Source organism: Carassius gibelio, chromosome A10 (genome assembly GCF_023724105.1).
Source record: "Carassius gibelio isolate Cgi1373 ecotype wild population from Czech Republic chromosome A10, carGib1.2-hapl.c, whole genome shotgun sequence".
NCBI classification, from domain to species: domain Eukaryota; kingdom Metazoa; phylum Chordata; class Actinopteri; order Cypriniformes; family Cyprinidae; genus Carassius; species Carassius gibelio.
In genome coordinates, this window is record NC_068380.1 from 20,910,517 (window position 1) to 20,925,885 (window position 15,369).

The 15,369-nt window shown below is 36.4% G+C and overlaps 1 protein-coding gene across 7 annotated transcripts in view; it reads right to left on the bottom strand.

Moving 5' to 3' along the window:
* Positions 1-302: 302 nt before the first annotated feature.
* Positions 303-15,369, bottom strand: part of LOC128021546 (inositol hexakisphosphate and diphosphoinositol-pentakisphosphate kinase 2) — a 34,774-nt gene continuing 19,707 nt past the window's right edge. The window contains exons 22-33 of one of the 7 annotated variants that reach the window (XM_052608825.1): positions 15,111-15,225; positions 14,890-14,997; positions 14,069-14,185; positions 13,183-13,353; positions 11,394-11,435; positions 11,088-11,261; positions 8,700-8,772; positions 7,304-7,423; positions 4,648-4,710; positions 2,209-2,352; positions 2,011-2,118; positions 303-1,235 (exon numbers count right to left, since the gene is read on the bottom strand). In XM_052608825.1, the coding sequence (XP_052464785.1) occupies positions 979-1,235; positions 2,011-2,118; positions 2,209-2,352; positions 4,648-4,710; positions 7,304-7,423; positions 8,700-8,772; positions 11,088-11,261; positions 11,394-11,435; positions 13,183-13,353; positions 14,069-14,185; positions 14,890-14,997; positions 15,111-15,225 (1,492 nt within the window). In that variant the 3' untranslated portion in view covers positions 303-978. The remainder of the gene's footprint in view (positions 1,236-2,010; positions 2,119-2,208; positions 2,353-4,647; positions 4,711-7,303; positions 7,424-8,699; positions 8,773-11,087; positions 11,262-11,393; positions 11,436-13,182; positions 13,354-14,068; positions 14,186-14,889; positions 14,998-15,110; positions 15,226-15,369) is intronic. The other 6 variants (XM_052608826.1, XM_052608827.1, XM_052608831.1 and 3 more) reach the window with 6 other exon arrangements.

Here is a 15,369-nt window from a genome sequence, read left to right on the forward strand (position 1 = left end):
CCAATGCTTCCCAAACCTGTTCCTGCAGGACAATATTCCTTGCAGAGTTTAGCTTCAACCCTAATCAAACTCATCTAATCAAGGTCTTCAGGAAGATCACTACAAAGTTCCAGGCCGGTGTGTTGGAGAAGCTTGGGGCTAAACTCTGCAGAAAAGTGGACCTCCAGAACCAAAATTTGACAGGATTGGGTACTATACAATTATGCAATTAGATTAGAACACAAAATACCTTGGGGCCAGAGATTTGAAGAAGTGGCTACTGAAGAACTATTCAACCATTTCCAGTTTTCTAATGCACCATATAGTTTGAACTAAATTGTTTATTTTTCAAGAACTTACCAAATACCAAAGTTCATTCCCAATTTACAAATAATTTGTATCTAATTTCAGTTTGATGAAAAAAGTAATTATTAACAAAGCAGATGTCAGTTGCAGTGGAGGGAAAGAAGTGCATAATCTGATTGTAATCAATTATATGAATCAAAAATGTTTCTAAACAAGAAATATCACTTTGGACCTTGTTTGATGAGGCCCCAGAAAGTGCTGCATTCATTAAATATTCCAAATGAATTAAAACCAGCTGCAGCAATATGTCATACTATGACAAGTAAATTCTATGCGAGCTTCTACATTTCAACATTCAAATGTACAAGATAAATGTAACACATTCTTCTGAACCATTTAAGGTGAACGGAAAAGCTAAATAAGCCTATGATATGATTGTAATTACAACAATGTGATATATTTTGGTGGACTGTGTTTTGGTATCAAACATTCAGTGAGATGTTCCTTTAAAAGCAAAGAAAGGTAAAGCGAACTATGACAAATTCTTGTCACTAAAAGTAATGAGGTGAGGCCTGTAACATGCTCTCTGAGTTTTGGTTACTGGGTCCAGTTGACATATGCATCATTTGTCCATGAGCTTGGCATGTGTGCTTTGATAGCTGTGTTTTTGGTTGTGCCCTGGTTGGGGGTTTGTCATGTGTAAAAGCTGGACACAGTTTTTGAAGCGCTCTTGTTTTCTAGAGCAGGGGTTTCATGTGTTGCTGTGCCACTGGATTGTTGTTGGGTTTTAACAGCAGGGTCATGAGACTGAGGTGGCAGAAGGATGGAAGTGTTGGAAGCAGGATTGGGCTGCTTGGTCTCTGAGCTTGGCTGTGAGGTTTTGCTTACACCATGCTCTGAAACATCTGCCGAAACTGCTCTGGGTTTTCTGGCTGGAAAATCATCATGATCTAAAGGGGAAAAAATACACTGAGTAAACAAACAGAAAAGCACAGACTGGATTGTGACAAGAATATCATGTGCTTCCCACACCTTTTGACAAGGATTTTGCATGACTTCTTACTATGTATGGACTTTCTTGTTGTTTGTGATTACTGGATAATATTCATTAAGCCAACTGACATAGGAAAAATCGAACATCATTTGATTTGGTATGCTGCTCCAAGTCTAACGAGACTGTTGGTCAAACTGTTTAGAAGTTATAAAATAAATGTCAGTTTTTAAGATGACATTAAGGTGGCACTGTGTTTAAACTATTCACATGCCCTCATGTCATGCTTTGTAAAACACATACCAAATTTGGTCAGAATCCGTTAAAGCGTTGCGAAGAAATAGCCTCGTCCATTTTTGTTAGAAATTCATGAACATGATTTACAAGAACTGAAAGGCATTTGAAACCCTTTTTTCCAGCACTGAATATGAATTTGACTTGAGCCAATTTTGGTGAAAATAAGACAGACCGTCTAGGACAAGTCAGGAAAAGTTAATTTTTCAGGAAATTCAATACTGCGGAAAATCTTGGTGTTTGATAAATAAATAAAAAAAGGTAAACAAAAAAATAATTTAGTTTCTAGCCCTTATGGTTCAAAAGTACATGAGTACATATTTAACCTTTTCATGACACTAGAAAGTTTGAGTTAGAAACTCAAAACTTGCTGTGAATAATAAATAGACTGTCCTCTATCTGTGCGCCAAAGTTTATAACTTGCATTTAATGCAACATGCCTGATGCACTCTTCTCTGATGAGCATGTCTTCTTGCCAAGAGACTTGGTGAATGGCAAAACTTTTGCTGGAGTATAAGTGTTCAAAGGAGCCTTCTTGTTGGGCACAGCTGAGGGAACAAATAGAAAGCAGCTAAGACAAGTGTACAGTAAACCACGTATTATACAATGGCAGTCAGAACATGATGTCTAGACAGTACCTGGGGAGGAAGCTGATATTTCCAGTACTGGATCATGGGATATGGCTATGGAGGCGAGGAAATCATCCACTTGTTTGAGAGACAGGGAATTATGGAGGGTCTCCAAGGGACAGATTGAAGGAACCATGGAGTACAACTCAAAACCTTCAATGAAATATGCCAGAAATTCAGAATCTGGAAAATAAAAAAACTACACACACAACATCTTCAGCTAGGATAATCATATAGCTTGAGCTATAACTTGAGATCTTGGACACATGACAGAAACATGTCGTTCCATTTCCTCTTAAAGTGACAAGCAACAACACGGTCAAACGTGAGTTTGAGGTGGGCAGGATGGAGGCAGACGGGTCACACAAAGAACAGCTCACAATACCTTCAGTCTACCAAAAACACTGGCCAAGATGAAATTATGAAGCAGAAATGATAATCAACCTACCTTGTACAATTTTTTTTTGTACATTTCTCAGATGAAACTAGTGAAACAACATGATTATGATTTGGTTTATTCACATCATGCAATTCGGCAGAAAATGTCTGAACATAATCTTCTTGAGTCTTTCTAATAAAAGCAGTAAGCAATGAGAGGCCATGCATTACAGTGATTATTCCACTGTAACACACAGTGTCTTTTTGGTTTATTGTATTAATACACACCAACAACAGATATATAATATAAAAAGACACCAACAGTCATTAATGGTTACATTTATCGGTAACACTTTATAATAAGTATACACTAATCAAGTACTTACAAATCATTAAGAAACTATTAGCTTCTAGTTAATGCATAGTAGCTTCTAGTTAATGCATAGTAGCTTCTAGTTAATGCATAGTAGCTTCTAGTTAATGCATAGTAGCTTCTAGTTAATGCATAGTAGCTTCTAGTTAATGCATAGTAGCTTCTAGTTAATGCATAGTTTATAAACATTAATAGACAATGCAAGTGAATTCTTCATTCATTATCATTGCTTATTAAACAATAATAATTGTGTTAATTACAGAGACAATGAATGGAGAACTCACTATTCGTGTGGAGTCTATTAATGTATTAGCTACAGTTTATAAACTTCATATCAAAATTAAAAATCAAAAGAACCAATTCTTCTGAATTCTTCAGCTCATTAGTCTAAACCTGTCAACGGTTGCTAAGCAACAGTCCATGCAGAATATGCAATGAAACGTGTGGATTTATTCTGAACTCAATCTGAACGGAGTACATTTAGATTATTTATTTTATATTGAAGTGCTGTTCTAACACCCGGACTGATTTGCTAATGTTGTTAAAAGCATATTACCTATTAACAAGAAAAGAAGAGGCATTTTAAGAAGTGAATAAGTGAAGGAGCTAAGAGCACAACAAGGTAAGGCAACAAATATTAGGCAATATTCAGGTTATTAGGTTTGGTGATATACTTAGAACAGGTCTAAAATGTGAAGATAAGATTGTCCCAGTTATTATTTAAAAAATAAAATACATTAAAAATACAAACAAGCATGTGTTACTTGTTACCTTTCCTTCTGCAAATGCAAGGAATAAACCAAAAATGTACAATGCACATATAGGATAATTTTCTTGTGGATAGATAAAGTAAAAAAAGAAATAGAATTCGTTTTTTTTTTTTTGGTAAGGGTCAGAAATAGGGTATAAAGACTAGATCTAAATACTTACTACAAAAAATAAACACTAATTAGACAGGATAGGAGGAGTATATTAAGCATGATTAACACTTACCAGTGAACATACTGGAAAACACTGACCCATATAGAAAAGCAGATTAAAAGAAAAACAAACAAACAATAAAAATGGTATGCTAAAAATGGGCAATTTTCTAAACTTTTAGATGTTATCAACTTATTAAACACTACAACGCATGTATTAAATATTCGGGCATACAACGGTTTTAAAGAATGCTTCACTTCTCAGCTGCTCACTGTTTTCCTCTTTAATTTATGTGACTGTTAGATCATAAAGTTGTGTGTATACTGTGGAATTTGGAACTGAAAAAAACAAAAAACGAATCACACAGAAACCATGTGAAGTGTTAGCAAAGCTAACCTATGCAGACAAATGTAAACAGGTTTAAATAAAGTGTTATGTTAAATCTTTATCCTTTAAATAGGCATAAAAGCAGCAAATTCTGTTCACCTCAAATCGCAACATGTTTAATCAGTTTCTAAGAGCTAGCTCATTCAGCCACAAATAAACAAGCAAATATTACGTACCAGCAAAATATGTTTTTTAATCTTATTGTGCTTTCACACAGATGAAGGAACAGAACTGACAGCAATCTTTGAAATGCATGAAATGAAACATGGGTATTTTTAGTCCTCTAAAATTAATATTTCTGTTCGCTATCCTGTGGTTGATGGAGGAACAAATAATAAAAAACTCAAAGGGGAAGACTTGCAACTGGGAATTAACAAAAGCAAACATACCATTGGTCGGGTGTCGCGCAAATGAGATAGAAAATCTTTTTACAGCAGAACCACGCGTAGCCTCTGAGAAAGAGAAAAACAGGTACCTGAAATGTGTAACAGCTAACAGAAAGAGGGTTAAAGAAGGCTAAAGAAGGCAAGAGTCATGCCGGAGAGACGCAGAGGAGAAGCAGAGGGGTGCTTGTGTTAAGTGTTCGACAGCCAGAGGCATGGTGATTAAAAACAAACCAAACAAAACATTCCTCCTCAATATGAAAGCTTTCCATTCTGTTCAAGAAAACACCCCATATCAACCCTAGAATGCATAACAGGGGTTAATTTGATATGATACAGCAGTAGCCTTCAATTCTCTTCCTGGGCACTGAGAGCAAATGGTGCGTATCTCACACCTGATTCAGTCACCAGAAGATACCTCAGGTGACTGAAAACCACTGAGGTACAGTGAGATTTGTTTATTTTTGCAAATTAAAATTCTAACAAAATGCATTGATTCGAATTCTGACTACTTCCTACTATGAGTTGATTTACACTCTGTGGATTACTTAAAAGTTTGGTTTTAAAATTTCATATCATTCCAAAGTCACATCTGAGTGAATGTTAAAAACTTCGAGGAACAGGCATGTTCAAGCTTTAGACTGGTACTCAAATGGAGTAAACTGTCCAAAAGGCAGAAGGGTGGAAATCTTTGTGCAAGATGTTAAATCAAACAGCATTACATTAAGCCCTGGATATTATGTCAGGGCCCGTCTCTGGCCGCCACGGAGAGGTGTTTGTTACACCCCCACTGGATCATGGATCAACACACACACACACACCCAGTGGCATCCCATAAACACCCTCTAGGTTCAGCATGGACTGGCCATGCAGCAGAAGTGGCGGCAACAAAACCTCCACATACTTTCTGACACAAAATGGATATAAATAATGCATACAGGATTCAGGGGTCGGCCGAAATTGGCACACAGAGTAATCACTGTATACACATGAAGACTGATCAACTCTGATTTATGCATCATTAAAGATCGATGCATCATGATGTGTGAAGCGGACTTGTGACAGAGCCCCGAGGATTTTTCACCAAAGTTTTTTTCTCGTGTGAAGATCACTATAACGTGCTGACCGCATCTGCAAGGATCCGTTTCATAAAAGTTTCTGCTAAATTAATCTCTCATATTAATACGCTTGCTACAAGTAATTCTACTGAATTGTATTTTTGTTGTGGTATATAGGAAATGAACAACTGAACATTATCACTAAATATTTAGGATTTTGTGTATAGTCACATTCTTAAATTACTTAATTACACTAAAAGATAAAAACAGGATTTGAAGAAAAAAAAAAAAAACCAGCTCATTTTGCCCCCATTATGCATTCATGTAGGTTTTTTTAAATAATGCATTCCTAGGTTAAAGTGATATCATGTTGCTCTGCTTTCTCTTCTGATCCACAGCAGCACTTCTGCTCCATCAACACATCTACAACACAACACTAATTATCCATGGAATCTCAGATCTACTCTAAATCACTGTTGAGTTGAATTTCTCCTCAGATAACTGACTTAACAGAGTTCGAATGATTTTAAGTCACTCGTCGCATTATTATAGCTGCACTAAAAGCTTCCCACTCAACGGTTTCTATCACTGACACTGCAGCTAGAGACTAAAATGAGGTTCTTGGCTTTTCACAGAAAGATGAAACGTCAGACTGCACATGTTAACAGAACAAACTAGCCTCCCGGATAGGAAGATACTGTCTGCCTCTTTCACTCTGATATTTTACTATATACGGTTTATACTGTGCACAATGCAGACCTGTCTGCACCATTCAGGCAGGTTTATTATTAAAAGAAATAAAAATGCATTAGAGAAATCAATTTCAATGTTAACAAAATATCCAAACATAAATTCAAACTTTTAATTCAGAGCTTTAATTCGACTTGCCGGGAGATTTCTGGCTTCCATGATTTATCATAGGATGTTTATGTCAAGTCTGTATTCAAAGATGGGACAGGTGTGGAGAAGGGATTGAATAATAATAATAACAATAATAATAGGGGGAAACTGTAGATCTTTAGTTTCAACAGGCAGATCAATGAATTACATAAAACTGCCTTGCATGCACTATAATGAACTAAAACAAAACACTTTAAATTTACTAGTTAATGTCAACAAATTATGACTGAAAGTTAAAGTCTAAATTAAATCTGTTAATCATGTAAAGCGTAAGACTTTCGTTTCGTTCTGATTCCATTTCCCATGTTTTTTCAAGTTTCAGAGTCAACGTAAATCAAGGATTTGATTTCATGGCCTTCGATGCAGGTTCAGAAATATCTCAGGATTCATTAAAAAAAATTGTTTTTGCGAAGACAAAACATGAGTTGGAGTGAAATGAGGATGAGTGAAATAATTTCCATTCATTCATTTCTAATTTAAGTGGTCGTGCTTCATTTAGTTACATGTTTGTAACTACACAGTGTATCTGAATAGAGCTTATAGTTATTTATATTAAGATATAAAAGCATATGAGGTGCAGGGATGAGGTTTGTGTAACACAGATCTCTGATAAATGACATCAATGCAACCAGTGGAGAAACACAGATGGGACTCCAGGGACGGGGATTCACCATTAGAAGGTGTGCGTGCGTGTTTGCACATACCATCTAAGAAGCCAGAGGAGGTCAGCTTTTTACGGTGTGCGAGAGCGTAATCTTGTAGGTTAGGTGCACTGGAGGAGCCACCCAGCACCATGGTGCTAAACAAGCCAGCGCAATGAGACCCTGATGAGAGTTAGAGAAGATACATACAGCAATCGGGTGTTCACAGAGACACACCTCGCAATGCATGCAGCATGCTTTCTACAAGATTCCTGCCACAGAATGAGTAGTGCAGCCTCACTGAAAGCATCCCATAATGACAGTAATGTCTTTTGTCATGGCAACCACTCATCGACCTATTACTAATGCTTTAGGGTCACATGATATCGAGCAATTACTGACACAATGAATGTGTAATACACTACACACTCCTAAAATCATATTTACTGCTGTACTGCATTACCCAATGTAGACAACAATTATGATTATTCTGATATATTTCATCATTCTGCTTCATAGAGTTGAATTTGAACAATTAATATTAATCTGTATTGAGTCTAATTAACCTGTATTGACAGAAAGCACTTTGCTGTGAAAGACCAGCATGTATTTTGCTCTCATGCACACACATTTTTTTTTTACAGCTGCCAAAAAAATGGCAATGTTTATAGTATTTATGCAAATGTCCACCACTTTGCAGTGTCACTCGTGCCGTGAACAGTGAAACATGAAAAATCCTTTGGTATGTCACATCACAAAGTAAAACTAAATCACACAAGCTCTTGGTTGTTTGAAAGATTTGCACTAACTTTGTGAGGACTGACACACAAAAGATATTGATGGCTACTTTCCCTCCCCAAACAACAACCACATTTCTGTTTTAAATGTATATGAAAAGTGAATATATAAAGCAAAGCATCGTAGATCCAGTAAATGGTCACATTTTCTCTACTTCACTGCTTTTAAACTGTCCTGCAGAATGACAATACTTTTTTGTGAATGCTATTATGCTATTGCTATTATGACCCATAAAGAATAAAAATACACAGAGTACAGCATGTCACACTGCAGGACATCCAATTGTATTTCATATCCTTCTACAAATATGGATAATACACGGTAAGGAACATGTATATGCTTCAAACCATGAGCACACACAAAGGACATTACAAGCATATATGAGAGTCAGCGCTGTATTAGTCAGCTGTGTGGCAAAAATCTTACAACAGTGTGTTTCAGAATAAAGCTCACAGATAGTATTACACACACAGATCCAAATTAATTGGTCTTTAAGTTTGAACGAATCGAGAGAGAGCAGCCACACCAACATCACACACAACACAGATTAGAAATGGAACGGCAAAACATTATTTGGACACATGTGCGACCAGGACGTTACGTCAGAGCTCCTCATAATGAACATCCGACAGCTTCAGGATATTATAAGGTGACATCTTACCTATTCCAGGTGTGAGCTTGTGATCCGGGTGAAGTCTGCTGGCTCTGCTGTGACTGTTGTTCTCGGACACTACCTGAAAGAGCACAGGCACACCACAATAACTACTCAAAACGCCAACCTTTATTCATCTCTGCCAAGAATTTGTTTTCCAGACAGACAGGTGTTAATAAGAAGCACTGTAAATGTGTGAGTTCACAGGTCTATACACCCCAAAAAATAAAATAAAAGCGCATGAAGACACAGAAATGGACCATGCGTTAGGCATCGCCACACAGACTCCATTCCATATCAGAAACAGGAAATGAGATCACGGATGCAGAAGGGTATGAGGACAAACATGGCAACAGTTTATAGAGTTTAACTCAACATAGTCCATTGGCATTCATGTAAAACCCAACAGAGCAGGGAACAGCCCGGTTATTTTTCTCATTTCAGTTTCATGCAAAACTAGGAAATCTACTTTGGGGGAAAAAGAGGTTATCCTTGGCACAGGAAGAGGGTTAATGGACAATAAACGGCTCAGAGGTCTCAATGCCATCCTTCATGTCTGAACAGGTTTTACCTGAGGCCTACATCAGTCTTGGTTTTCCATAAACCCTGGCCGTTCAGGACACAGATTCAGCCCAGTTCTCAACTAAAACGATTGTCAGTGGAAACAGTGGCAACAAAAATACACTCGAAAAATCTGTCTTAATCTCATAAATCAAAGCACTTTCAATCTATCTGAAAGATTAGTGTAGATAAAGATAACACACTTCAGAAAAAGTACTTGAAATAAAGACCAAGTATGTCTTTTTTCTGGTTGGAAAGTGCTGAACTATCTACAGTTACTCTAATAAGACTCTCGAAAGGAACTGATTGTATATCTACAAAAAAACTGACTGAAATGTGCTTTGATTTTATTTATTTTTCTTAAATGACAATGACATTTTTAAATGTGGCTGAAGTGTCCGAGTTGTTTTTGGGGCCACTATATTTAGTTGAAACTTGAGTTGATCTGTGCCACATCTTCAACTGTGTAAGTACTTGAGACCGAGGTTCCCACTTTGTTATAATGTTGTGTAACGATGACAGGAAAACTGACCAAGCAATAATATCTTGCAAAACAAAGACACAAGCATAATTATAACATTTGGGTTATAATTATTAAAAAACAAAGAGTGATGCTCACTAAATGGTTAACCACCATAAATAAATAAAATAAATAAAAGTATTTGATTTATACTCTTGTTAAGAGCTTCCTAATGAACTGTGAAAACAAGAAATGCAGATCTGGCCGCATGGACAGGGACCAGTGAATGTTACAGGGAGCAAAAGCAGAAGCAAACTCGTGTCCTGAAAGAGATGAGTCACAAGCCATATCCACCCGAAACAAACATGATATCAATGACACACATCCCACCGCGGCCCAGAGGTCAAATCTAGCTTTGTCACTGGAGCAGGATGCAAAGGACAGCTAATGGCACAGCAGATGAATGAAAAGAGCTGAGAGTTAGCAGCTAAACATGGATCAAGACAGCAGATCGCTGAACAGAGAACAAGAAAATACTGAGTTTATGGTCTGAAGGAGCAGCAAACACAAAGAGGATCTTTTTTCATAGCAAAAAAGTAATTATAATACATAAAAAACTATATTTTCTTTTCTACATGGTATGATATTCAGGTTAGATTCAATCAGTCTCATAAATAATAATAGGAACATTAGTATACATTACTCACAAATTTTGTAGAAATGTATTTAAAACAGAATATAACGTCAATCTGAAATGGCATTTGCAATATATTTTACTTTCTTAAAATTATGTATTTCTGAAGACTTGAGTTCATCCATCATGATGCACTAATAGTAAATATTTTTTAACAATTAATTATTGGCAAGAATGCCAATACAAAGACTGAACTGCCTATAATGATATCTAAAAATATACATTATATATTTATGTTTTTTTTTTTGCACATTTCATGTCGACTCTAAAGCTAAAATGAGAAACCATTGGTCTGTAAAAACAAAGCCTGGGTGTTCAGTGTTGTAATATTAAAGGATATTTTTGTATAAATAATGAACTACCAAATTTAGTAATAATCACAGTAAATGGAGATATCTTAAAGTAGTTAGTTTTCAAATGTTTAGAACAAAAACATGATTAATGTGAAACATGAAGATGATTGTAACTAGCCCAAAACTGGTCAAACGAACTGAAACGCTGACTTTCCAGAACACAGACCAGTGCATTATATTTCAACAAAACAGATGATGAATGAGGTAACAGTGCGCTCTTTTAATTCATCTGCTGATTAGGTGTCCTTGCTGACCGCCGCCAAGATCTTGAGTGTGAACGAACAATACGTTAGTGGTTGGTGTGAAGAATGAATTAAATTGGTAAAAACCTGTTGCCATGAGCCAAAAATACTGGATGTGAAAGCCAGTGATTTGGGGGAGACTGGGGAGGAAGTGATTTGGTCCCCTGATCTGCGTCTTCGACGCCCAGTACCAACACCACAGGTGTAATGAATCCAGGTACCTAAAGAGTCAGGGCTAGACACACTCAGGGGGCTCTCTTCCTGGAAGTGAGACAGGGGGCAGAAACAGCACAGTCATGCAGCGTTAACAACAGTCCGGCTACGACTCCACCAACATTCACCACAGAGCTCTTCGGCTCAACAGAACACAAACACAGTTAAGTGTGCTCATACTTTGCCAGCAGGCGTCTTGAGAAAGTCTTTCTGCAATGGGGACTAAAACAAGAAAACAAATCAGACACGGTGGCAGTTTTTCAAATAATACACATTTGTGGGCGAGAAAAGCTTTGAACTGAAATATGAAAGAGCAAGATATTACATACACAACACAAAACTGCTAGCTGAGCTGAATGAAAACTGAATGCTTGAAACAATATCGTGTGACATTAATACAGCAGTGATGTCACACTGTAAAATAATTAATAATGAATATTATTTTCATGTTTTTTTGTTGTTGTTGTTATTTATTTATTTTTATAGAGTATATTTTGTGTTCGAAAGGTTTGGAATGGCATGAGACAGAATAATGAAGGAACTTTCAATTTCTGGTAAAACAGTCTTTTAATAAAATTTTGAAGTTCACAAGTTATTAAGCTCTGATCATCCAATCTATTTTTTTTTTTTACATCTAATTAACTAAGAGATCATTTATGGCTAAGGTATGCATAAAATAATTATAATGCACAACAGTGAGTTAAAGATCTACCTGAAAAATGACATTTAAGTCAGCCATGTTACCACCTCGCAGCTGAGAAATATAACACGGTTTTTAACGTAGCTCATGAATGCTTCTGTGTCTGTATCCCTGTGCTTCAACTACAGGAGCGCATTCATTTATAACGGTGATTAAAATGACTGGAACTACTGTTCTAACACACATTCCAGCCAATCAGATTACAGCATTCAGACGCACCATGTTATAATGACTGTTCTCAATTATTTCCCCATCATTACAGTAGCAAGGGCTCTGATAATTTGGTTGTTCAGTGCAACACTGTTGATTTCACTTTCACTTTGAGTGATATGGAGCTAGAATAAAATATATTCTGAAAATTTGTTTTGTAAAGTTTGAGGACAAAATCATCAGCTGTAGTGCAATGTGTAATTCTAGCCTAGAGTTGTACAACACACCCAGAGAAACAGTGCTATTTTACTCCCATTTTCAGTAATTGTAGATACTTGAAAATTAAATATATGAAAAAACGGAAGAAACCAAAATATAGGAATGTCAAACTGATTACTGAAAACTAAATTTAAATGGAAAGAATTGAAAGTGAAGAGAAGGCTTTGGCGTATTAAAAGTTAAGGACATGTAAAAGCATATTTGCATTAATAGAGATAGTGTTGAGATTGATGGAAACTGCAAGCACTTGTTCATAGCAATGCATAACGTGAATGTCACAGCAATGGAAAAAGACATTTAAAAAATATATACATGATTCTAGCAATGCACCGCACATTCACAGTTTTTTTGTGATCTAAAAACCTTTTCATTTAAAAGTTTATGCTGAAATGCTTGAAATCAATTTTGTATACAAACAAATATGATCATATGAATTTGTTTATTTACAATAAGGTCTTAGTTGTAAACAATACTTTTACTGAATTTATATTAATTTCAATACATATTTTAAATTAAAAGTTGTGTCTGTTAACATTAGTGACTGCTCTATAAACTAACATCTGTATTTTTTTAACTACTACAAAAACTATACAGCTCATTGTTAGTTAATGTTAACTAATGCATTAACCAATTTTAACTACTGAAACATCACTGCAAAGTCTTACTTAATTTCTAGCACTTGTTGAATTTGTATAACACACATATGCAGCATCTATATCTGCGCATAAATGTAAAAGTATGTGCAACACTGTTATCAGAGAAGAATAGTTATTACCTGTGAATGACTTAATTTGATTCATTTAACAAAGGTGTTTAGAGACATGCTATGTAGGATCTTACTTCCACAGAGCCGATCTTTTTGGAGCGGGGAAGAGGGGACTTCCTGTGGATGTAGATGGGATCGGACACCATGGGGCGGAACATCATAAGAGCTCGATCCGGCTCGTCACGTTGAGCACCACCGGACTCTTCATCATTGTCATTATGGGATTTCTTCTTGGAGCCCTCATTCTGAGACACATTCAACATTTAGAGGGATTTTAGTCATTAATTACTCACTCGCAAGTCGTTCCAAACCTATCTTCAGAACACAAATAAAGATATGTTTGATGAAATCCAAGAGCTCTCTGTCCCTCCATAGACAGCAACACAACGGAAACATTCAAGGCCCAGAAAGGTAGCAAGGACATGGTTAAAATAGTCCATGTGACAGCAGTGCTTCAACTCTAATGTTATAAAGTTATTTTTGTTTTCTTTGCCCACAAAAAGTATTCTCATAGCTTCATAACTTTACGGTTGAAGCACTGCTGTCATGGTCACTCTCGGATTTCATCAAAAATATCTTCATTTGTGTTCTGAAGATGAAGATATTACGGGTACAACTTTCTGAGGGTGAGAACTTGATGGCAACATTTTCATTTTTGGGTGAACTATCCCTTTAAGTGCATTTGACAACAACAACAAAATTTTTTAAGTATTCTCGTTGCTTCATAACATTGCGGTTGAAGCACTGCTGTCACATGGACTATTTTAACCATGTCCTTACTACCTTTCTGGACCTTGAATGTTTCCGTTGTGTTGCTGTCTATGGAGGGACAGAGAGCTCTCAGATTTCATCAAAAATATCTTCATCTGTGTTCTGAAGATGAACTAAGATACTACAGGTTTGGAACGACTTTCATAGGGCGAGTAATTAATGGCAACATTTAAATTTGTAGGTGCAAACCTCTCTGGATGCTGGTCTATATCCAAATCCAGACGGCAGGTTCTTATCTTCTTCACAGCCTTTAGCTCCTGGACTGAAATGAAGCTCCACGTGGAAACGGTCCTCTGATGAAGGATCCTGCAAATCCAAACCCCTCATCAACACACTATTAACAGGCTCTCAATATACAGTATATTTGATAAGTTATATTTCTTTTTCCACAATTAAATGTGGTCTCTTGTATAGATTAAGCAGTTACCGAGTGGTTTCAAACTAATTTGATTTCTTCTAATACATAAAATAAAGTACTTCTAAGGCAAAAGAGTTTACTGAAGATGGTGTGACAGGAATGCATGCCTCAAGACGAATGTGATTTATTTCCATTCCGTTAGTTTTCTTGAAATATTATTATATGAAGCTATAATTAAGTTTTAGGTACACTTTCATAAATATACTAAGACTATGTGTCTCATAGTAGAGTTACATTTAAAAAGTCAACTTACGTTTTGCATGCTCAAAATATTATCTTGCATGAGCAGAATTATCGCAGCAATACCTTTTCATAAATTTCTTGGATATCAAGTCAAAAGTGGTTTCTGATTTGTGTTATTGACTTGATTGCAAATAAATGCACAGACACTATTTAAACTGAACAGAGATGACATCACTGAATTCAATGATGAACTGTCTTTAACTGTTATTTTGCATTATTGACACTGTTTTCCTAATGAATGTTGTTCAGTTGCTTTGACGCAATGTATTTAGTTTAAAGCTCTATATAAATAAAGGTGATTTATTGATTGATTATGTAAAAGCCCTGCATGTGTGCAGACCCCTGGTACCTTGTTTGGGTCTTCATAGAGCATGATGACTATCTGTGTCATGTAGTTCAGCTCGCTGACTATTTTGAGGTAGTCCATGGCTCTCTTCCACTGATCTTCTCTGGCCTCCTGAAGATACAGCCACACAAAACCCTTCAAGTAGATCTCAGAACAGCAAAACAACAGCCAGGATATTTCCATGTACTTTAAAGCTTTAAAAGATGATATTAATCAGGGCCTACATCACAGAGGGCTCCGTAGCGCAGGATAGACAGCAGCGAGTGAACGTGGCTCTCACTGGTGAAGTAAAGTCTGGTCCGCACATGACGTTCAGGAGACATGACTCCTCTGGAATATCTGCGGACAGAGCAATCAACACAGAAAGCCTTTTGCTTTTGATTTCACCCAAAACCTGAAATATTAATGCATTTAAGAGGTCGTAATGACCTACAGTTTTCAACTTATGATACAAGTAATAGGCACCAAAAATAAAAATTATTT